At 41.1% G+C, this 25,171-nt stretch overlaps 1 protein-coding gene across 1 annotated transcript in view; it reads right to left on the bottom strand.

Moving 5' to 3' along the window:
• Window positions 1-10,572: 10,572 nt before the first annotated feature.
• LOC120227247 (protein FAM170A-like) overlaps window positions 10,573-25,171 on the bottom strand; it is a 31,433-nt gene continuing 16,834 nt past the window's right edge. Inside the window, exons 5-7 of the mRNA XM_039225391.1 lie at window positions 15,174-15,305; window positions 13,904-14,053; window positions 10,573-12,880 (exon numbers count right to left, since the gene is read on the bottom strand). Coding sequence (XP_039081322.1) covers window positions 12,153-12,880; window positions 13,904-14,053; window positions 15,174-15,305 — 1,010 coding nt within the window. The 3' untranslated portion in view covers window positions 10,573-12,152. The remainder of the gene's footprint in view (window positions 12,881-13,903; window positions 14,054-15,173; window positions 15,306-25,171) is intronic.

Below are 25,171 nucleotides of genomic sequence, written 5' to 3' on the forward strand. Positions count from 1 at the left end.
CACTCAGTTGTGCACCTCTTTGACTCTGTATTCAAGGATTTGCCACCTTCAATCAGTTCTGTTTCAGTTAATGGCTCTGGGCACTCTTTGGTACTAGAAATTCTCAGATAGAAAATACAGTGTCCTCAAAGACAGTTGAATGCAACTGAAAATCACACCTCAAGAATGAGTTCGAGCTCTAGGTCATAGCAGGGAGTCCGTTTCAGTGCCACTGTGGATTACATATTCTCCACGTCTTCCCGAAGAGGGGGTGATGGAAGCTGTTCAGACAAAGACCGAAGACCGAGCATCGTTCTTGAAGGAAATGTTGTCTTTGCTCTTCCCCCGTCCTTTGAAGACGAAGAACCATTTGAGAGTAACTGTACCTCATCTCTGCGGTGCCCCAGCCCATCCATGGGGCTCCTTTTGAGAAAATGTTTTCCTTGTTGGACTTTTTCCTCTATAGAATGAGGACAGGGCTCTTTGAGAGGATGACAGAGGTTGAGCACATTAGGGAGAGAGTGAAATGAAGAGGACCTGTTTCCTGTGGAGCAATTTAGAAACTAGGAAACGAAGACGTTGCCAGATTGGAGAACCACCCTTAATGGGAAACAGCTTCTTTCTTGGAGATATGCTCTGGTTATTAGGGGATCTATTTTCCTTTGAAAAAGAATACCTAACCCAACAGGTGGTTGGAACGGTCTCTCTTGGAAAGATTTGTTTTTCTATGAAAAAATGAGGTCAAACAAGCAAGCTAACTTCTGCACCCATCAGAACTCTATGGTTTACCTTCTCCAATTTTGTCCCACGGTAGTCAAAAGAAAATGCTACAAGGTGAGTAGATAATTCCTAAAACCCTACATTTGTTCTAACATTTCTTTGTTCAGGTTAAAATGTATCAGTCTAACATTGTCAACCTGATAGTATGGGAGATTCACTTATAAAATAGAATTCCTGTAACCTTGCTTCAGGAGTGGTTCCTTCTGATGCTACAGTGTATGTCCAGTTCTAGATTTTCCTTTGCAAGTAACCAGGAATGCATGGTTTTCATGTTGACACGCATTGTTGAGGAGAACACAGGTGTGTACGTTTCCATTTTTCTAAGTCATTACTCTAGTGCCACAATAGAATTGGATCTGCAATGGCCAACACAGATCTCCTCTTAGAATCCCCCATCCTTAGAAATTGAGAGTCTGAAATTCTAAGAAGTGTTTTCATTGCACTCTCTTGATGTCTCCCTTACTCACAGGAACATTTACATTCGAGTGCCCCAAGACTCTGTGATCAGTATTGATTATATAAAATACATTAGTTGCCATTCAACAGGATGAAGGAGTAGCAGCCATATGTAGTGAATAATATATCGAGATGCATAGACCTATAGATAGGAAAACAAAGATAGATGCATTTGATATGGTTATGCAGAAAACCCAGGAGTTTTCCTTGGCAGGGATACTAGGGAAGCGATTTCTAGTGAAAGTTCTGAACGTCATTCTCTCACATGTACAATACACTACACAAAAATGAAATCCTTTATGTCATGGAAAACATTCGGCTGGGAAGTTCGTCAACTTTGGACGTTTGCCAGAAAAGTAAATAATCTTTTACAATACTAGTCATGAGCATGCAATTAATCATTTGGCCCCAAAAGTGATCTTCCTCTGAATCTGGCTTTTTCTCAAAGAACCCATATTGGGTTTGTTCTCTCTTTCCCTTGCTCACCCTTTGCCTCTTTTTCTCTTTGTGTGCACTGTGTGTGTGTGTGTGTGTGTGTGTAGTTTAAAAAAAATTAAGATGCACGTGTGTGCTTACTATGGCCTGCCATCTTTGTATTTGGTGTGTACCTAACGTGTTAGCCAGATGAATACACAATGCTCAGCCTGATTGTACACATAATTGCCAAAATATAAAATCACCTTTGATTATTCTTCCAAATGATTACCCCGAGTAAGACCCCTGTTAATCAGGAGCTCATTTTACTAATGCTTCTTGTTCTGCAGGGAGTACGTTCGAAGACATCCAGCCCCCAGTGGATGCCTGAAACTTGGATAGTACCAAATTCTACATATATTATGTTTTTTCATCAACATACACAGAATAAAGTTTGATTTATAAAGTAGACACAGTAAGAGATTAGCAATAACTGATCATAAAAGACAAAAGTTATAATAAGCTATGATAAAATTGTGTGAAGTGGTCTCCCCAACTCACTCTCAAAATATCTTCCGTGACTGCACGCCTCCCTTTTGTGTTGACGTGACATAACAAAGTGCCTTTGTGATGAGATGAAGGTAGGTTCATGACACAGGCGCTGTGACCTAGCACTCATATACCATTGACTTCTTGATAGTAAGCCCGAAAAAGGATCTTCTGCTTTGCGACCGCTGTTCACTGTGGATTAACTGAAACTGTGGGAAACAAAACCCTGCATACGAGAGGACTAATGTACTCCCAAAGAATTCTCTTCCGTAATCAGATTTGGACAGTATGAAAATTCTTTATGCTACATCAAAATCCACTACCATATATTTTCTGCCCATTGAAGCTACTTGAAACCCTTTCAGTAGTTGTAGTTAACTGGTGGGATGGTATGAATGTGTGTGTGTGTGTGTGTGTTTCTGTGTCCCACACCCCGCTAAATTCATCTATTGAAAACCTAATGCCCAAAGGGATTGGGACTTTGGGATGCGATTAGGTGATGAGGGCAGAGCCCTTATGTATGAGATTAGTTCCTTTATACAAGACGCCCTGCAGAGGTAACTCCTCCCTTCTCTCTGGTAAAGATAGAAGAAGTCTATAGCTTACATTGGGGGCCATGCCAGCATCTTGATCTGGGTCTTCCAGTCGCCAGTACTGTGAAAAATAACTTCTCTTATTTATAAACTGCCTCGCTCACAGAAATGTGTTCTGTGTTAATGGACCATGACCCTGAGGGAGAATAGTCCCCAAGCCCCTCCCCCGCAGTCCTTCACTCCTGGTTTGCTGATAAGCTAACTTGATCTACAGCCCCCCCCCCCCCCGGGCCCCATACTTGTGGTGGCTTATTTCCCAGGAGACAGGGATTTCCTCTAGCTTCAGTTCACTTTTTTTTTTCCTGGCAGTTACATCATCTGAGTGGAAGTAGAAACCTCTTCGACAGTAGTTACTGTGCTTCCGCAAGAACTATTTTTTTCTACTGTTATTTCTTTCCTGTTTTCTACATTTTCATATCTTCTAGGTCAGTATTAGAAACAGTATATTTTAAACAGCTGCATCATTTAAAGTTCTAGGGGCTCCTGGGTGGCTCAGTCAGATAAGCATACCACTCACAAATTCGCCTCAGGTCATAATCTCACAATGTGTGGGTTTGAGCCCTAGATCAGGCCTCTGCTCTGACAGCGCGGAGCCTGCTTGGGCTTCTCCTCATCCCTCCCTCTCTCTGCCCCTCCCCGTGTGCACGCCTTCTTTATTTCTCTCTCTCCCTCTCTCAAAAATAAATAATCATTAAAAATAAGGTTCTAATATGATTATCTTTTCTCATAGACAGCAATCAACAGGAATTCTACATATCATGTAATTCCTGTTTCTTTATGTCACATCTAATCTGTGTTTCTCCCTCCACTCAGTTCTTACATTTTTTGGATATGAAGAGTTTACTTATTTTTTTAATGATTATCGATGTATTTATTTTATATTTGAGAGAGAGAGAAAGAGAGTAAGCAAGCAGAGCAGGAGCAGAGAGAGACACACACAGAATCAGAAGCAGGCTCCAGGCTCTGAGTAGTCCACCTAGAGCCTGACATGGGGCTTGAAACCGCTAACTAGGAGATCACATGGACCCAAGTCGGATGCTCAACTGACTGAGCCACCCAGGTGCCCCAAGATTTTATTTTAATTTAAACATTTCTACTCATCTGTACTGTTTTCTTCTCTTGTAGTTTTTATTTAAATTCCACTTAAGTAGCATACATTCATCCTGTACTAATTTCCAAGTGATACAACCTGTTGATAAATGTGCTTCTTAGCCAAGAAATTGCAAAATGAATAATTAACTCAATGTTATCTTCTTGAATCCCATGTGACTTATATTTATTGTTGGAATATGTGTTCATTGTTTTTTTTTAATTGGATCCCTATAATAGATGATCATGTGTTCAAGTAGCCAGTACTTAATTAAATTTCCTTCCAATTTTCCTCGTTAGTCTTGCCCTATCCTTCCTATTCTTTAAATCTTCCTGCTCAGATGGAAATTCAGCATTCAAAAATCCTCCAGCTGTGTCTGTATTTTGTTTTCTGGAAACACTTTTCTTTGGGTCATACTCTTGAAATACCAGGAATTTGTTGATTGAGTGATAGTTACTTATTTCATCACAAGGCAGACGGCTTCTCTGTCTTTAGGCTCCAACTGTGGCTGCTGGGAAGTCCCTTCTCAGTCTCAATGCTACTTTTGAAAGATGTTTTTGTCTGTTTCTAAAATGATCTTTTTGTCTTCAAGGGTTTGAAGTTGCACCATGAAGTGTCTCGATGTAAATCTCCTTGGATCTGACACGACTAAAATTTCCTCTTTGTCTTCATCCATTTGGGGAACTAACAAAAATGTCATCAACTGGATGGCTCATAAGCAACACTTATTTCTCAGAATTTTCTACGTAATGTCACATGGTGGGAGAGGCAAGGAAACTTCTCAGGCCTCTTTGATGAGCACACTAACCTCATTCACGAGGGCTCCACTTTCGTGACTTAATCACCTCCCAGTAACCCCTCCTCCTAATACTGTCACCTCAGGGGTAAGGTTTCAACAAAGGAATTTTGAGAGACTCAAACAAAGGGACCATAGACTTTTTTTTTTTAATTCTCGTTGGGTGGCTGGAGATCTTTCATGAGTTCTGAAAAACTCTCAGCTAAAATCTCTTCTCTTTTGGTTTTTCCATATAATATATAAAAATTATCCACTGACACGTGCAAAGTAGGCAATGGAAGAATGTTTTTTCTTATAGTTATTTCTTTAATTCCAGTAGAGTTAAAATACGGTGTTATATTGGTTTCAGGTGTACAATCGAGTGATTCAGCACCTCCGTACCTCACAGAGTGCTCATCACCATAACTGTATTATTAGTCCCCTGAACCTCTTTCACTCATCCATCCAACCACCTACCTTCTAGTAAGCACCATTTCTCTGTATTTCAGAGTCTCTTTCTTCGTTTGTCTCATTCTTCATTGGTTCTTTTATGTCTTAAATTCATGTTGTTGCAAATGGCAAAATTTTTTTCAGTGTCTCAGCAATATTCCAGTGTGTGTGTGTGTGTGTGTGTGTGTGTGTGTGTGTGTGTGTGTGCAGGGGGGGGTGTAGATAGACAGACAGACAACCTCTTCTTTATTCACTCATTTATCAATGAGCCCTTGCGTGGCTTCCACATTTTGGCTATTGTAAATAATGCTGCAATAAACAGAGGGGTACATGTATCTTTTGAAATACATTTTTTCATAATCTTGAAGTAAATACCCAGTGGTGGAATTACTAGATCATATGGTAATTCCTTTTACTACGGTTTTTATTAAAATTTCAGTTAATTAACTTAAAGTGTAATGTTAGTTTCAGGTGTACAGAATTCAGCAGTGACACAACACCCAGTGCTCATCACAAGTGCCCTCCTTAATCTACATCACCTGTATAACCCATCCTCCCCCACCTCCTCTCTGGTACCCATCAGTTTTTTATCTATCGTTAAAAGTCTCTTTCTTGGTTTTGCTCCCTTTCTTTTTTTTTTTTTCCCCTTTGCTCATTTGATTTTTCTCTTAAATTCCACATACAAGTGAACTCATATGTTTTTTTGTCTTTCTCTGATTTATTTCATTTAGCCCAATACTCTCTGGTTCCTACCATGTCAATGCATATGAAAAGATTTAATAGTTTGGGGTGGTTTTTTTGGTGTATTACTACCATTTTTATTTAAGTAGCAGAAGAATAATAGAAGATTAGTTTGCTCTACTGAGAATTTACCTCTTTTTTCACAAATCAAGGAAGAAAATGAAACTGGAAACCAAATGGGGGGCAATGTCACAGCGACAATATTTTAATTATTATTTGCTATAAATTATGTTTTAGAAAAGCTAGATTTTTTCTTTTTAATTGTTAAATTTTATTTAAATCCATGTTAATTAACATACAGTATAAGAATGGTTTCAGGAATAGAATTTAGTGACTAACCACTTCCATGCAACCCCCAGTGCTCATCATGACAAGTGCCTTCCTTAATGCCCGTCACCCATTTAGCCCATCTCCCCACTAACACCTCTCCAGCCATCCTCAGTTTGCTCTCTGAATTTACGAGTCTCTTGCCTGCCTCTCTCTTTTTATCTTATTTTTCCTTCCCTTCCCTTATGTTGATCTGTTTTGTTTCTTAAATTCCACATAGGAGTGAAACATCCCATTTACCTTTCTCTGGCTGACTTATTTCACTTGGCATAATACAATCGACTTCTATCTACATTGTTGCAAATGGAAAGACTTCATTCTTTGTGATCACAGAGTAATATTCCTGTGTGTGTGTGTGTGTGTGTGTGTGTGGTCACATGTTATTTATCCACTCATCATCACTCAATGGAAATTTGGGCTCTTTCCATGATTGACTATTGTTGATAGTACTGCTATAAACATTGGGGTACATGTGCACCTTTGAATCAGCATTTTTGTGTCCTTTGTATAAATACTTACAAGTACAATTGCTAGGTCATAGGGTAATTCTATTTTTAATTTTTTGAGGAATCCCCATGTTTCCCAGAGTAGCTGTACCCGATTGCATTGACACCTACAGTACAAAAGTGTTCCCCTTTTCCTACATCCTCACTAACATCTGTGTTTTTTCCTCCCTGTGTTGTTAATTTTAGCTCTTCTGACAGGTGTGAGGTGGTATCTCATTGTGGCTTTGGTTTGTATTTTCCTGATGAGTGATGTTGAACATTTTTCCATGTGTCTGTTAGTCATCTGGATATCTTCTTTGGAAAAGTGTTCACATCTGTCCATTTGTTTGGATCTGGATTATTTGGGTTTTTCTGGGGTGTTGAGTTTGATAAGTTCTTTATTGATTTCGAATACTAACCCTTTATCTGATCTGTCATTTGAAAGTATCTTCTCCCATTCCATTGGATGCCTTTTAGTTTTGATTGTTTCCTTTGCTGTTCGGAAGCTTTTTATCTTAATGAGGTCCCAAAAGTTCATGTTTTCTTTTGATTTCCTTGCCTCCGGACACTTGTCTCGTAGGAAGTGACTGCAGCTGAGGTCAAAGAAGTGTTGCCTGTTTCCTCCTGTAGGACTTTGAAAGTTTCCTGTCTCACAGTTACGTCTTTCATCCATTTTGAATTTATTTTTTTTTTTAATTTTTAATGTTTTATTTATTTCTAGGAGAGAGAGAGAGAGAGCTTGAGCAGGGAAGGGTCAGAGAGAGAGGGAGATACAGAATCTGAAACAGGCTCCAGGCTCTGAGCTGGCAGTCAGCACAGAGCCTGATGCGGGGCCGGAACCCACAAACCGCGAGATCTTGACCTAAGCGAAAGTCGGACACTTAACCGACTAAGCCACCCAGGCGCCCCATTGAATTTATTTTTATATATGGTTAAGAAAGTGGTCCACTTTCATTCTTTTTTTTTTTTTTACAGTTTATTGTCAAATTGGTTTCCATATAACACCCAGTGCTCATCCCCACAAGTGCCCTCCTCCATGCCCATCTTCCCACTCTCCCCACATCCATCAGTCCTCAGTTTGTTTCTCAGCATTCAAGAGTCTCTCATGGTTTGATATCAGTCTGATTTTCCCAACACCATTTACTGAAGACACTGCCTTTTATCCAGTGTGTATTCTATCCTGCTTTGTCAAAGATTAGTTGGCCATATGTCTGTGGATACATTTCTGAGTCCTCTATTCTGTTCCATTGATCTATGTGTCCATTTTTGTGTAAGTAACATAATGTCTTGATGGCCACAGCTTTGGAATGCAGATTTAAGTACAGAATTGGGATGCCTCCAGGTTTGGTTTGGTTTTCTAACATTACTTTACCTATTTGGGGTATTTTCTGGTGCCATCCAATATTTTAGAAGTGTCTCTTTCAGCTCTGTGAAGGATGCTGGTGTTATTTTCAGAGAATATTGAATATGTAGATTGTCTTCGTTAATATCAACATTTTAACAATATTTGTTCTTCCAATCCATGAGCATGGATTAATTTTCCATTTCTTTGTGTCTTCTTCAACTTTTTTCATAAGGTTTCTATAGTTTTCAGCATACAGATCTTTTATAGCTTTGGTTAAGTTGATTCCTAGGCATTTTATGGTTTTAAGTACAATTGCCAATGGGATCAATTTCTTGCTTTCTCTTTCTGCTGCTTCATTATTGCTGTATACAAATGCCACAGGTTACTGTTTATTAATTTGTATCTTGTGACTTTATTGAATTCATTTATGAGTTCTAGTAGTTTCTTTAGTAGTGTCTTTAGGGCTTTCTATATATAGTATCATATCATCTGCAAAGAGTGAAAGTTTTATTTCTTCCTAACATTACAAATGACTTGTTTCTTTTTGTTTGTCTGAATTGCTGTGGCTAGGACTTCCATTACTATGTTGATAAAAGGAGAGTGGGAATCCTTGTCTTGTTCCTGATATTAGAGGCAAATCTCTCAGTGTTTTTGTTTTTGTTTTGTTTTGTTTTGTTTTAACCATTGAGTATAAGGTTAGCTGTGGGATGAAGAGCAGCCTGTGAGAAGTGGTTGGGGGTAACAGAGCATTTCTGTATCTTGACTGCAATGATGTGTATATAACTCTATACATGGGATAAAATGTCAGAGAGTTCCATGTAAAATCTACAAAAGCTAACTCTCTGTAAAAACAGGTGCATCTTACTATGGTCTGCAGGATAGTTTATTGTAGTGTTCCGATCAATTTCCTCTGTTTGGTAATACACTACAATGAAGTTGAAGGAAGCGGGCTGACAGGTACACAGGACCACTCTGGAGTCTTGGTGCAACTTCTGGTGAATTTATATTTATATGAAAACTAAAAGAGTTTTTAGGGGCGTCCGGGTGGCTCAGTTGGTCAAGAGTCCAACTCTTGATTTCGGCTCAGGTCATGATCTCATGGTCTGTGGGTTTGAGCCCTAACTCAGGGAGACTGCTTGGGATTCTCTCCCTCCCTCGCTCTCTCTCCCTATCTCTCTGCCCCTCCCCCACTCTCTTTCTCTCAGAAAGGAAAAAAGAAACTTCAAAAAATACTTCAACGTTCTTAAGAAGCTCAGCATATCTCAAACAATATAAACAACAACAACCAATTCCTACCCAGACACATCAAAGTCAAACCACTGATCATCAAAGGTAAAGGAAATAATTACCAAAAATGTATGAAATTTTATTTTGAATACCTAAGTTGGATGCTTTTACCTGTATATTCCTCTCCTCACAATTGCTATTACTTTAGGTATTATGATATCCATTTTTTTTCTTAAATAGTTTCTTGTCAGTTGTTTTCCATAGAACAAACAGTGCTCATCCCAACAAGTGCCCTCCTCCATGCCCATCACCCCCCTTCCCCTCTCCCTCACCATCCCTCAGTTTGTTGTCAGCATTCAAGAGTCTCTCATGGTTTGCTTCCCTTCCGCTCTCCATCTATTTTTCCCCTTTTTCTCCCCCATGGTCCTCCATTAAGTTCCTCCTAACCCACCTATACCTGCAAACATATGGTATCCTGTCCTTCTCTACATGACTTCTATCGCTGAGCATAACACCCTCAGGTTCCATCCATGTTGCTACCAATAGCCAGATTTCATCCTTTCTCATTGCCATCTAGGATTCCATTGTACAGATGAACCACATCTTCTTGATCCATTTGTCAGTTGATGGACACTTAGGCTCCTTCCATGTTTTGGCTATTATTGAGAGTGTTGCTAGGAACATTGGGGAAGATGTGCCCCTATGCATCAGCACTCCTGTATCCCTGGGGTAAATTCCTTGACACATCACCACAGGCAAGGGAATCAAGAACAAAATTGAACTATTGGGACCTAATCAAGATCAAAAGTTTCTGCACGGCAAAGGAAACAATCCATAAAACGAAGAGGCAGCTGATGGAATGGGAAAAGATAGTTGCAAATGACACATCAGATCAAGCGCTACTATCCAAAATCTATAAGGCTCTCACCAAACTCCACACCCAAAAAAACAAAGAATCCAGTGAAGAGATGGGCAGAAGACCTGAACAGACACTTCTCCAAAGAGGACATCCAGATGGCCGACAGACACATGAAATGATCTCCATTTTTTAAACGACAGCACTGACTCAGCATAGAAATTAGCTAAGTGGTGGTATGAAATTTAGTCCAGTTTGACGAAATTTGAGGCCCAGTTGTTTTTATACACCCAAATAGTTGTCATGCACTTTTCTAAGAAATCAAGTGGACATCTGGAGTAGAAGCGTATCCCTTCCTGTTGAAGTATAAAATCAGAAGGGGAGGATACTGTAGGAGTGATTTCTAGGCCATATGGGTTCAACTATTGAAATGGGAGAAATGATCATGGTCAAGTTAATTTGCATCCATTAAGGTACATTAGGTGACAAAGTAAATGACTCAGGCTAATGGGACCAAACAAGCCTTTATTGAAGGGTTAGTGGGGATGCTTAGCATATTAAACTAATAGTTCAAACAGCCAGGTCTTCCAAAAAGGAGGAACTGAAGAAAGGCCAGTCGTAGAGGCTCCTATATCTTTCTTCAGTTGCAGGCAAAAGATTCCCAACTGCCCAGTCTCTAGCTCCTCTATTTTCATTGTCCAAGCTATTGGTAAAGATTTCTCCAACCCAGACTGATGATTCTTCCGAGGGTGAATCATGGAAGCCAAGTAGTGAATTAAGGACTTTGCTTTCTTAAGGGAAGTCTGACTTACTTGCCTATATATTTGTGGACAGAAAGTAGAGCCTCTTATCAAAGGAAGTGGAAAAAAGAACTAGGCAGATGAAACCAAAAGCAACTATAATCGATCTTTTCTAGGACACTGAGGTACACGACACTTCTTTTACACATATAGCCATACGGGCGATGGACATAAAAAATAGTTTCAAGATAACCATGGATATAGAGATGATATATACATGTATATATTTCCATGTGTTTCTAGGCATATATGCATGTATATCATATATATGAAACGTGTGTATGCTATATTTGCATGGCACTTAACACATTCATTGTACAATTTCAAAGATAAATTTTCATTTCCTTTGTCATCTGCCATCTTCAATCAGAGGGACACACACACATACACACAAATTTAAAAAGTGCTAGTGACAGTTCACAATTCATGAGGCCATAGGAGGGACATTCAAATAGTGCCACTTTCAGATGGTGGTGTTTATAATTAGTAGCTTTTGTTGCACTTTTTGATATTATTAAAACTGAAAACTGCCCTATGGGATTTGGGACACCTATATGTATATACATACATAGGGCAGTTTTCAGTTTGAACACTATCAGAAGTACAAAAGCTACAAATTATGGACACCACCGTCTGAAAGTGGCACTATTGAAATGTCCCTCGTATGGCCTCATGAACTCTGACGAACGCTTTTTAAATTATTTTCTGGGTATGTGTCACTATGATTGAAGATGGCAGAGGAGAAAAAAAAATGAAGATTTATCTTTATAAATGTACAAGTGTTCAGTGACATGCAAACCATTCAACATGCAAACTAGCTTGCTCAGAAATTGGTAGCTTTTGTGTGTTTCAAACTATGAACCTTGATGGTAGTCTGATTTTTGGAACGCCCTGGGGTGCATATATTTGATGGTCTCTGATGGTTTGTGACACGTTCCATCCTTTCAACTGTCACCGTAGAAGAAGTGTGTGTACACCTGCATGTGCATAAGCACATGAAAGCCAAAGGGGTGGGTTTTCTCTGCTTTTGGATTCAATTGTGCACTAGCTTTTCCTGTCTCCATAATGAGTACAGCGCCCCAGGCAAGTAACTGTGTGGGCGGGCATGTGAGGGAAAGCATGTTCTCCCCTTGTCGGGAGAACCCTGGGTAGACCTGAAAATGGCTCTCTGCTCCTCCTGGTGGTGTGGTGATAGCGGTGGGGACGGGGTGGGTGTAAATAAAAAACCTTGGGGACTGGGGTTGTTTGGGCAGGATAAAGCCGCCTCAGCAGAGTGTGGTCTATTCTACTTCCTCCCTCGAAAGCAGCCGAAAAATAATCTCTTTAATAATTCTTTAAGCCAAAATGGTTTTTCTCCTGGTATCTGTGTGTTATCTTCCTGCCCTCCTTTTTCTTCCTCTTCCGTCTTCCTCTCGACCGTCTTCTGCTTGTTCTCCAGCCACGTCATGGCTACGTGGAAAACGCGGCAGCTAAAGCCCTCACTGACTCCATTCTGCACATGCTGCTTGAGGGCCTCTAAGGTGGGGAAGACCCGGCAGCAGGCCATACACTTGAAACCGCTTTCTGGGGCCAGCAGCCACTCGGGCGGCATGGCCATGGAACATCCCTCTAGAGGGGGAAGCTCTGTTGGACTCTCAACCTCCTGCCTTTCCTCCTGGGCTTCGTTGTTCCAGCTGGAGTCACTGTCACTCAGGAGTTCTTCTGTATACGGACAAGAGAGGTCGGTTTTGGGAGAACTTATTTCAGAAATGGTCAGTTCTTCCATTTTTCTCTTCTTTGAGGCCGGCTCCAGTCTGTTCTTGCCCTCACACAGGACAGCCACCCCCCTTTTCCGGTGGACACGCAGGTAAAATACTCTCATGAGCCTCTCTCCTTTGGGGTGTTCTGAGGATAAAGAGGGTTTAGGATTCCCGATGGGATGGAATGAGAAGGAGGCTGGTGGAAAGGGGGGAGAACTCTCCAAATTATCGTGGAATCCAAGACAGGTTATTTCTTGATGGCACTGAAGTGTTTCTAGGCAAGAACATTCCAAACATAGGGAGCATAAGTACGTGATGTCGGCAGGACTTAAGATGGCCACAAGACCATTCTTGTGTGGATACGGGGAGCAGAAGCATATACACACGTGATATTCAGAATGTGGGGAGTAGTATGTTTTCTTGGAGGTGTGCAGCTGGTGTCACTGGGAAGATGAGGGTGTGGTGCGTCTTGTGGAGTTGTATGTGGGTTTGGGGACATCTCCGGTGAGTGTTTTCCACACTGGTAAAAGGCAATGGCGGATGAATGTGTGCCTGTGTGTTCCACGGTGCGACGGTACATGTGAACAAGTACGGGAGCATTGCCTGTTCTTGCTGTTGAGTCAATACGACATCAAGTGTTAGCAGAAGTGAACTAGGCTCTCAGAATGTGTGGCTTTTGGAGGGGCTGACGTCCTTGTGGGTCAAGCGGCATCAGGACCAGAAAGGCAGTATATGAAAGTGCATCCCCTCCATGGTCTATGAGTTTGCTGCAGTTTGCATGAGGGAGTTCAAACAGGTTGTATGGGTGAGAGGACATAATTTACTTACGGGATTAGTGTGTAAGTGGGTGAGACTGTGTGAAGGAAGGAAGGTACCGGGGCGTACCAACACCATGCTACTAGAACACAGGAAGGTTAATGAGGACTGAAGGCAGTAAGTTTGGGAGAAAAAGTCAAAGGAAAGAGAAACGGGACCATACCTGGCGGGAAGGGATACAGATGAGGGAGTGTGCGTGAGGATCCGAGCTCATGCTCATCTGAGGGGGAAGGTTCTGATGAAATGCCCACACCAGCACTGTGCTCTATGGGAAGCACAGATGTCCCAGTGTTCATATGAGGAGCTGTGTCTTATCTTATCTCTCCCTCTCTCTGTTCCTCTACAGGGGCTTCAGTCCAGTGCCTCTGCCCTGAAACCCTTTTCTGCGTTTGAGGGGAGAGTCAAATAAGTAGGGCTTGGGCCAAGCAGCTCAGCTCTACCTCCTGTCCGTACTCAGACCCCACCTCTTCGTTTTCCTTACCTTCCCCATCAGCAGGAATGAGCGTGTTTGCAGAGGAGGTCCAGGAAAAGAATTCTGCAGCAGAGGACTTATCTTCCACTGCATGGATGCAACCAGGGACCACCACACATGACTCAGGAGGAGGCAAAACCTCTTGACATTTCCTGTCTTCTGGGGAATGGAATAAACACACACACACACACACACACACACACACACACACACACACACCCCAACACAGTGAGGTGGTGTTTTCTGGGGTCCTAAAACCAAACCATACCAAACACTGAGATGTGGCATTTTCCAGAATTTGTCAATTCACAAGACACACACTTAGTGGACCTTATAAGTCACACATATTACCAAACATGAGATGTGCTCTCAAAAAAAATGGAGGTGACTTTCTGGTTGGAAACTCGACAACTTTAAGGGGAGTTGACCTTTGTAAATGTCACTTACTAGAAAAAGAAGTAAATAATAATGATGAAAATTGTGTTTATGGTGGATGCCCTTGATATTGAGTACCTTGTATGTGATATTTCTGGAAATGTGTAGACAATACTGACGCTGAGTAAGAACCATGCCTGGAAACAGTTTGCAGTCACTAAAGTTGGATATTATTAGCTTGATTTTCTTCATGGAAAATTGTGCACTTAGACAATGTGGGGTCCACGTTATATGAAGACCTCTGCATCTAAATCTATCTACTCACATATGGATAGCTTTCTATCTACACACACGCGCACACACACACACACACACACACACACACACGGTGAAGAAGGACAGATGGATGGATGCATGGATGGACGCATGGATGGATGGGTCGGTGGGTGGATAGATAGACAGACAGAAAAATAGATAGATAGATGGATAGATGGATAGATGGATGGATAGATAGATAGATAGATAGATAGACAGATAGATAGATAGACAGACAGATAATGTTTAGAAAAATAAAATCTATTTTCACGATTCCCTGGGAACCCCGGTGCTAGAGATGGTAAAATTAAGACTTCACAGACTCTTCTTTATATATACTTCTACTTTTCTCTTAGATTTGTACTCTTCCCATTCAGATCCTTTAAGAGCTTCTACCAAAGAAAACAGGGATGCTGACATGGTATATTGTTGCCCCCTAACAAGAAACAGAGACCCTGGGCAGTCCTTGCGAGAGGGTTCGTTCATGGCCATTGCTGAGCAAAGGAGCTCAATCCCAATTTTTGGCTACCATGCTGCCTCACCACCATGCCTGAATCCCCCTCATCTCCTACTCTCCCCCACCACTTACCGCTGTGAATGAGCTTGTCTGGAGAAGAGACACAGATGTCTCTTGAGCCTGAATCCTCTTCCCTCTGCTTGTGGAATTGGACCAATTTAGAGGGTCCAGATCGTGATGAGCCTTCATGTGATTTTAAGACTTCTGGGAAAGAGAAGGAAAATCAGGTATTTTTTGCTTTCGCTAAACACTCAAGAGATACCATGTCGAATCAAACACATGGCACTTATCATCACAACGATTCTAGTCTAGTTTCTGTTCAAGGTCCTAAAATTGAGGTCTATGAAAACATCTGTTGGAATGAAGTCTCTGATTCCCTGTGAGAGCCGTATGCTGTTTTCTGCATGTATCTGCGCACCAGTTCTTCCCTGGTACACGATCAGGTGCCCATATTATTTGTTATTGTTCCTCTGTTTACCACAAGAGGAAATTTGGAGGATGTGTGTCGGTAAAGGGGTGCAGTGTGCCAGTTGTGGTTTACGATTGTGAGTCCTGCTGCTTCCTGGGAGGTTTCGAATGGACAAGAAAGAACTGCCTGACTTCCTCTGCTGGTCCTTAGCCTCCCCTTCCAGATACCGGCTCTCGTGGGTCCTCCCATGAGGGCCCTGCTGTGTAGCTGTGCCGCACGTGGACACTCCAGGAGGATCCCCAAGGCGGACTTCACACCCCACCTCTCAATGATGGACACAGCTCCCCTGACCGCTAAATGGCTCAGCTCTCTTTTGGTCCTGTTATTGGTGTTACTTTTCCCACATGCCCCACGCACTGTTCTGACCAACTGTGGCATCTACACTTACCAAACTTATAGTCTACCTTAAAACCTTCCCAATTTACAGTTGAGTTCTAGGTTGTTGGTTATTTTCCTGCTAAAATATGCTTATTTCCTGGATCACCTCTACCTCTACCGTGGTTTCCATATATGACGGAAATCACCAGTTAGTTTTCCTTCCTCCTCAATTTCCATTGGCCTTTCGGTAAATAAATTGGTAAATTTTTGTCCCTGATAAAATCACTCAATATTAAGTCTCTTCTCACGTTTAAAAACTGCAGTGAGGCCTGTGACACCTTCACGAAATACATCCACTTTGTCTCTTGGGTGACCGGAGTGTCTGGTAGGTCCCGTTGGGGTAAGGAAGGGACACGTCAGAGGTGGTGGTATATTTTTCAGAGAGCTAGTATGTGTACCAGGTTTGATGAGCACAGTCCGATGTGTGGATGTGTCTGTCACGTTTCTTCAACAATTTTACGTAGAGGGTGCAGAGGTGACACGGCCATTGTATGAGAAGGTAGCGTGTGAAGTGTTGGGTGACAGGCAGCATAATTCTCACTTTGTGCCGCCAGTACATCTTCTCTGTACCATGAGTGATCTGTGTGTCCTAGACTACTGACGTCCAAGTAGTTCCATAATTTCTAGTTGCTTTATGCGGGACTCTCTGAACCTGGGTGATTTTGTGAGAGTTGCTGAGACCATGAAAGTGATGGAAAGTGCCCATGTTATGGAGAGATGCGAGTCCTCCTATGAACTCCTAGATTGTGCAACTGCATGAGGGACCTGAGGGAGTCGGAAGAGAGGAGGTTTCGAAGATGGCATAGGATTGGGTTGGCTTCGTGACTTCTTAATGGGAAATACAAGGTTCTAGAAGAGTGATGTGATCTGTGTGAGTTAGAGATGGTGGTATCTAAGGAATGAGGTTAGAGAATGCAAACGTGAAGAATGCAAATGCTTCCCAATGAGATGTGAAGGTTGACTCAGTGAGGATCAGAGCTTAGCAGTGTGTCTGGAAGTGTAAGGAACTGGGAGCAGAGAATGGGGAATGAAGGGAGGAGTGTTAATCAGTGTAAACGTGAGGGCACACTTTGATGAGTCTAGTTGTGGGTGGGATGGAATAAAGACTCCTGTGTGTTTTTGAGGGTAGGAGGTTGTTGGACAGAAAACCTAAGGATCTTTATCAGATCACTATCCCTTCTTCCCCCATTAGAGGGCATCTCCTGAGGAGCTGACACCTCTCTTCAAGAAAAAAGTGAAATCTACCGGTTCCTCCTTAGAGACGCTATCTGGTCCTTGCTGGTCCATTTCACACTGGTTGTCAGACCTCTGCCCACATGATGATCAACTGAGCTCATCTTCCCAGGAGCAGACTGAATTTGTCTTGCCACTTCTCAGAGAGCGGTGACACTTCCTTTGCCTCCATCTTTGTAAACATGGTCCTGTTCTGATACCCTTGCACTTTCGCTTACTTGTCCTTTTAGAGACATCCCTCGAGTCTCTCGGTTTTTCTTACATGGCTGAAATGAATATCTTCCTGAGGGGAAAGACAACTTGCATCCTCGCCGTAGTCTGGACATGGACTTGGATCCGCTTGTATCTCTCATCTCTCCGTTTGTAGACAGCAAATGCCATGCTTACTTCCTTTGTCACTCCCTACTTTCAGTTCAGACATCTCTACTTAGGAGGATTTTTATTGTCAGAGATGGAGAAGAAACAGTTTGGGACAATGACATTGATTTCTTCCTGCCTGGGAATAGAATCAAGCTGTGTTTTGCTTGTTTAAGATTTCTGTTCAGTTGTACCCACATTGAAGATATATCCAATCCTTCCTACATTCAGTACATTTCAATTGCTACCTCAGACACACATGTGTCAGAGAGGCATGGAGAATACAGTCCTTTTTCTGGCCAAAGCTCCAGAATATAAGTAGTCAAAATTTTTAAAAATTTTTCCCAAGTCTTGATGGTCAGGTGTATAGAATAGATGTATATTGTCTTCATGGAGAAGCCAACAGTGTGTCTTGGAACTGTGCTATCCCAGAGTGTAGTCAATATAGTGTAATATTTGTTTATGTGACTCTACATCTGTCATTGCGTGGAACACATTTTCATTTTAGCTGTTATAGGCTGGATGATGCATGACCCCAAGATGCCCCTAACTTCTCCCCAGAACCTGTAGCGTTACCTTATAAGGTCCAAAGGACTTTGCAGATGTTCTTCAATTAAGGACCTTGAGGTGAGAAGATTATTTTTGATTAGATGGGTGGATCTCTAGGATCTATTTTCGACTTCTGACCTCTAGTAGAACAGAAGAAATTATTGGCGTTTTGAATCCACTCAACTTGTGCTAACTTGTTACAACTTTTGATAGATGATAATAAGTATGTTGCCTTAAGCTAAAGACCTCCACATACTCTGGATTCACTGGGGGATTTACAAGTGGGCAGTCTCTATCTACCCAATCTCCTTTCTTTTCTGAGGGCAGAGTTGCTCATTGGAGTCCATGGTACTGCCCACTCTTCGTGCAAAATAAGGAGCTTAGACTACTTGAACTTCCAGTCACGTGACATGTGACTGTCATCCAATATTTCAGGTATACCCACTTTTTGGACCATCTCTGAATTCATGATTACCAGTTTGGGAGCGTTAATCATCCAACCTGTTGACATTGAATCAACGTTTCAGCTCAACTTTTGTTCCTGTGTTGCATTCTGTCTTTCTGAATACATTCTGTGTTTTTAACTTTTTATGTTTTATTTTTATACTTTCATCTGAATCACATCTTTCTTTCATCCTTATTCTTTGGGATAGGACTGTTCTTTTCCTTCAGCACATAATTTGGTACTGTCATGCCATTTCAACAATCACTGGTGAGAAGTTCACTGCCTGACAAATCACCATTCTTTGGATGTGTTATGTGCTTCTCTCTAGTTGTTTTAAGGACTTTGTTATGAAAGTTCTGAATGTTTGTTTTAATGTCCTTTGGAGTGGATTTATTTTTGCCTTTCCTGTGCTGAGCTTCCTAATGATGTTTCCTGATTCTCAGGATTTGTTCTTCCGTCATTTCTGAAAATGATCTTGACCATGATCACTTTGTGTTGTCTTCCTTTCTTTGTGTTATTCTTCACGAACCTCAGTTGGATATGTCCTATTGTCACATTGTGTCCTCATTTACCATAATCTCCCCTCATACTTCCCATCTATGGATCCCTCTGATTTCTATTTGTAGGTACTTCCTTAGCTGCATCCTGCGGGTCACAAATTTTCTTTTCATCTGTGACAAATGTAATGTTTAACTCATTCCACATTTTTAAAATAATTTCTAGAATGTTACTTCTCATTTCTTTTTTTTTATCAGCATTCTTTTTTATTTTCTAGCAAAATCTTTTTTTTTTTTTTAAAATAGTTTAGTGTCAAATTAGTTTCCACATAACACTCAGTGCTCATACCCATAAGTGTCCTCCTCTATGCCCATCCCCCCGTCCCCCCCACATCCATCAGTCCTCAGTTTTTGTCAGCATTCAAGAGTCTCTCATGGTTTGCCTCTCTCCCTTTCCCCCACCATTTCCGCCCTTCTTCTCCCCCTTGTTCCTCCATCAAGTTCCTCCTAGTCCTCCTATACGTGCAAACATATGATATTTGTCCTTCTCTGCCTGACTTATTTCGCTCAGCATAACACCCTCAAGGTCCATCCATGTTGCTACACATGGCCAGATTTCATTGTTTCTCATTGCCATGTAGTATTCCATGGTATAGATAAACCACATCTTCTTGATCCATTCATCTGTTGATGGACACTTAGGCTCTTTCCATGTTTTAGCTATTGTGGAGAGTGCTGCTATGAACATTGGGGTACATGTGCTCCTATGCCTCAGCATTTCTGTATCCCTTGGGTAAATTCCTAGCAGTGCTATTGCTGGGTCATAAGGGAGTTCTATTGTTAGTTTCCTGAGGAACCTCCACACTGTTTTCCAGAGGGGCTGTACCAGTTTACATTCCCACCAACAGTGCAGGAGGGTGCCCGTTTCTCCACATCCTCGCCAGCATCTAGAGTTCTCTGATTTGCTCATTTTAGCCACTCTGACTGGCGTGAGGTGGTATCTCAGTGTGGTTTTGATTTGTATTTCCCTGATGAGGAGGGATGCTGAGCATCGTTTCATGTGTCTGTTGGCCATCTGGATGTCCTCTTTGGAGAAGTGTCTGTTCATGTCTTCTGCCCATTTCTTCACTGGGTTGTTTGTTTTTCGGGCGTGTAGTTTGGTGAGTTCCTTATAGATTCTGGATATTAACCCTTTATCTGATATGTCATTTGCAACTATCTTTTCCCATTCCGTTGGTTGCCTATTAATTTTCTGGGTTGTTTCCTTGGCTGTGCAGAAGCTTTTAATCTTGATGAGGTCCCAACAGTTTATTTTTGCTCTTGATTCCCTTGCTTTTGGGGATGTGTCAAGTAAGAAGTTGCTGCGGTGGAGGTCAAGGAGGTTGTTTCCTGCTTTCTCCTCTAGGGTGTTGATAGTTTCCTGTCTCACGTTCAGGTCCTTTATCCATTTTGAGTTGATTTTTGTGCATGGTGTGAGAAAATGATCTAGTTTCATTCTTCTGCATGTTGCTGTCCAGTTCTCCCAACACCATCTGTTAAAAAGGCTGTCTTTTTTCCATTGGATATTCTTTCCTGCTTTGTCAAAGATCAGTTGGCTGTATACTTTTGGGTCCACTTCTGAGTTCTCAATTCTGTTCCATTGGTCTATGTGTCTGTTTTTGTGCCAATACCATACTGTCTTGAGGATGACAGCTTTGTAGTAGAGGCTGAAGTCTGGGATGGTGATACCTCCCGTTTTGGTTTTATTTTTCAGTATTACTTTGGCTATTCGGGGTCTTTTGTGGTTCCATACAAATTTTTGGATAGTTTGTTCTAGTTTTGAGAAGTATGCTGGTGCAATTTTGATTGGAATTGCATTGAATGTGTAGAGTGCTTTAGGTAGTAATGACATCTTAACTATATTTATTCTTCCTATCCATGAGCATGGAATGTTTTTCCATTTCTTTGTGTCTTCTTCAATTTCCTTCATAAGTTTTCTATAGTTTTCATCATACAGATCTCTTGTATCCTTGGTTAGGTTTATTCCGAGGTATTTTATGGTTTTTTGTGCAATTGTGAATGGGATCAGTTTCTTGATTTCTCTTTCTGTTGCTTCATTATTGGTGTATAAAAATGCAACCGATTTCTGTACGTTGATTTTGTACCCTGCAACTTGGCTGAATTCTTGGATCAGTTCTAGTAGGCTTCTGGTGGAGTCTGTCGGGTTTTCTATGTAGAGTATCATGTCATCTGCGAAGAGTGAAAGTTTGACTTCCTCTTTGCCAATTCTGATGCCTTTGATTTCCTTTTGTTGTCTGATGGCTGATGCTAGGACTTCCAGCACTATGTTAAACAACAGTGGTGAGAGTGGACATCCCTGTCGTGTTCCTGATCTCAGGGGGAAAGCTCTCAGTTTTTCCCCGTTGAGGATGATGTTAGCTGAAGGCTTCTCATAGATGGCTTTGATGATGTTTAAGTAGGTTCCTTCTATCCCAACTTTCTCGAGAGTCTTTATTAAGAAGGGATGCTGTATTTTGTCAAATGCTTTTTCTGCATCTATTGACAGGATCATATGGTTTTTATCTTTTCTTTTATTGATATGATGGATCACATTGATTGATTTGCGAATGTTGAACCAGCCCTGTAACCCAGGAATGAATCCCACTTGATCTTGGTGGATGATTCTTTTGATATGCTGCTGGATTCGATTTGCAAGGATCTTGTTGAGAATTTTTGCATCCGTATTCATCAAGGATATTGGCCTATAGTTCTCTTTTTTTGTTGGATCTCTGTCTGGCTTGGGAATCAGAGTGATGCTGGCTTCATAAAATGAGTCCGGGAGTTTTCCTTCGACTTCTATTTTTTGGAATAGCTTGAGAAGAATTGGGATTAATTCTGTTTTAAATGTCTGGTAGAATTCCCCAGGGAAACCATCAGGTCCAGGGCTCTTATTTGTTGGGAGATTTTTGATCACTGATTCGATTTCTTCACTCGTTATGGGTCTGTTCAGGTTTTCTATTTCTTCCCGTGTGAATTTTGGTAGTGAGTGTGTGTTTAGGAATTTGTCCATTTCTTCTAAGTTGTCCAATTTGTTGGCATATAATTTTTCATAGTATTCCCTGATAATTGCTTGTATTTCTGAGGGGTTGGTTGTAATAAGTCCATTTTCATTCATAATTTTGTCTATTTGGGTGCTCTCTCTTTTCTTTTTGATAAGCCTGGCTAGAGGTTTGTCAATTTTGTTTACTTTTTCAAAAAACCAACTCTTGGTTTCATTGATCTGTTCAATTGTTTCTTTGGTCTCTATGTTGTTTATTTCTGCTCTAATTTTTACTATTTCTCTTCTTCTACTGGGTTTAGGGCGTTCTTGTTGCTCTGCCTCTAGCTCCTTTAGGTGAGCTGTTAGATTTTGGACTTGTGCTTTTTCTAATCTCTTGAAATAGGCCTGGAGAGCAATGTACTTTCCTCTTAGGACTGCCTTGGCCGCATCCCATAGATTTTGAATTGTTGTGTTTTCATTTTCATTTGTTTCCATATATTTTTTAATTTCCTCTCTAATTGCCTGATTGGCCCATTCATTCTTTAGAAGGGTGTTCTTTAACCTCCATGTTTTTGGCGGTTTTCCAGACTTCTTCCTGTAATTGATTTCAAGTTTCAAAGCATTGTGATCTGACAGTGTGCATGGTATGATCTCTATTCTTTTATATTTATTGAGGGCTGCTTTATGTCCCAGTATGTGATCTATCTTGGAGAATGTGCCATGCGCACTTGAGAAGAAAGTAAATTCCCTGGCCTCAGGATGTAAAGTTCTAAATATATCCGTCAGATCCATCTGGTCCAATGTGTCTTTCAAGTCCATTATTTCTTTAGTGATTTTCTGTCTGGTTGACCTATCCATTGCTGTAAGCGGAGTATTAAAGTCCCCTGCTATTAGCACATTCTTATCTATAAGCTTGTTTCTGTTTGTGATTAATTGTTTTAGATATTTAGGTGCTCCCATATTCGGTGCGTAGACATTTATGATTGTTAGTTCTTCCTGATGGATGGACCCTGTAATTATTATGTAGTGCCCTTCTTCATCTCTTGTGATTGTCTTTAATTTAAAGTCCAGTTTGTCTGATATAAGTATCGCTACTCCGGCTTTCTTTTGATTTCCTGTAGCATGATATATATTTCTCCATCCCCTTACTTTTAATCTGAAGGTATCTTCCCGTCTAAAATGAGTTTCTTGTAGACAGCATATTGATGGATTTTGTTTCTTAATCCATTCTGCTACCCTATGTCTTTTGATTGGAGCATTCAGCCCATTTACATTCAGTGTTATTATTGAAATATGTGGGTTTAGAGTCTTTGTATCTTTTGTAGGGTTCATGTTTGTGGTGGTGTCTCTGGTATCTTTGTTCCTTGCAACCTTTCCTTCAGAGCATCCCCCTCAGGATTTCTTGTAGGGCTGGCTTCGTGGTGACAAATTCTTTCAATTTCTGTTTATTTGGAAAGGTTTTTATCTCTCCTTCTATTTTGAATGACAGGCTTGCTGGATAGAGGATTCTTGGCTGCATATTTTTACTGTTCATCACATTGAAGATTTCCTGCCATTCCTTTCTAGCCTGCCAAGTTTCAGTAGATAGGTCTGTCACCACTCTGATAGGTTTCCCTTTGTATGTTAGGGCCCTTTTCTCCCTAGCTGCTTTCAAAATTCTCTCTTTGTCCTTGTATTTGGCCATTTTCACTATGATATGTCGTGCAGAAGATCGATTCAGGTTACGTCTGAGGGGAGTCCTCTGAGCCTCTTGTACTTCCACATTTACTTCCTTCCCCAGGTCGGGGAAGTTCTCTGCTATAATTTGTTCCAGGACTCCTTCAGCACCTTTCCCTCTCTCTTCCTCTTCTGGGATTCCTATGATACGGATATTGTTGCGTTTGACCGTATCGCTGAGCTCTCGAATTCTTCTTTCCTGTTCCTGGATCAGTTTGTCTCTTTTTTTGTCAGCTTCTTGTTTTTCTATAATGGTGTCTTCTAAATCACTTATTCTCCTTTCTGCCTCTTCAATCCGTGCATTGGAGGCCTCTAATTTATTATGGATCTCATTTATCGCATTTTTTAATTCTTCATGCCTATTTTTATTTTCCATTCTGTCTGTAGCCATAGTTTCTTTGATGTCCCCTATGTTTTTTTCAAGCCCAGCTATTAATTTTACCATTATTATTCTAAAATCTTGTTCAGTGATGCTGCTGATATCTGTTTTGAGCAGTTCATTAGCTGTCATTTCTTCTTGGAGTTTCTTTGGAGGAGAGGTCTTTCGTTTCGTCATTTTAGTTAGCTTTCCGGCTCTTGTTGGTTTTAAAGACCTATTATTCTCTCTGTTTCTATGAGCACTGCTATATCCAAGAAGGCTCTTTGACTTTCCAGGGCCTACCCTTTCAGAGAGTGTTTTTTGAATGGTATCCCCTGGTCTCTCTTGTTGGGACCTTGGTTATTTTATTTTCCTATTCGTAGTGATATTTGGGACTCTCCACCTTGTGCACTCTAGCTTGTTTCTTGAGGTAGCCCTGGAAAAGAAAACAGACAGACAAACACACAGGGAGCAGGAGCACACAAACGCACAGGCTAATTCAACTAACATGCAAAGCGAGAGGGAAAACGAAAAAGTTAAGAGAAAAGATGGAGCAGGGAGGGCGAATAATATGGAGTATAAAGTACATAAATGGGTCAAAAAAGGGGAAAAGAAAAGGAAAAAAAAAAAAGAAGATAACCGATGGACAAAGAACGGTTTAAAGCATATACCTGGATTTCCCAGCTACAGTTAAATAGCCGTGTGTATGCAGTGCTGGTTGAAGAGCATAGAGAAAGAGAGAGAAGACAGGGCAGGGATGAGGCAGAATCGGAATAGAATGAACAGGCAGAAGGGATAAGAAGCTTTTCTCAAAGAGCTAAAGGGTGGAATATGGTTGGAGAGGTGAGAGAAGGATGCTGGAATTGTCCAGAGAAATTATATAGTCTAATTACTCCTGAGAGAAAGAGATGAAAAGGTCGGTAGGTGTGGAATTTACATTTACAGAATGGACTCGTTGTGATTGTTTAAGCAAGCTGGCGACCAGAGTTAGTCAGGTCAGTGTTCTGGGGAAAAAAGAGAGAAAAGAGAAAGAAGAAGAAAAAAAGAAA

The sequence above is a fragment of the Hyaena hyaena genome, unplaced genomic scaffold, assembly GCF_003009895.1.
Source record: "Hyaena hyaena isolate Hyena2069 unplaced genomic scaffold, ASM300989v1 scaffold_2156, whole genome shotgun sequence".
Taxonomy (NCBI): Eukaryota; Metazoa; Chordata; class Mammalia; order Carnivora; family Hyaenidae; genus Hyaena; species Hyaena hyaena.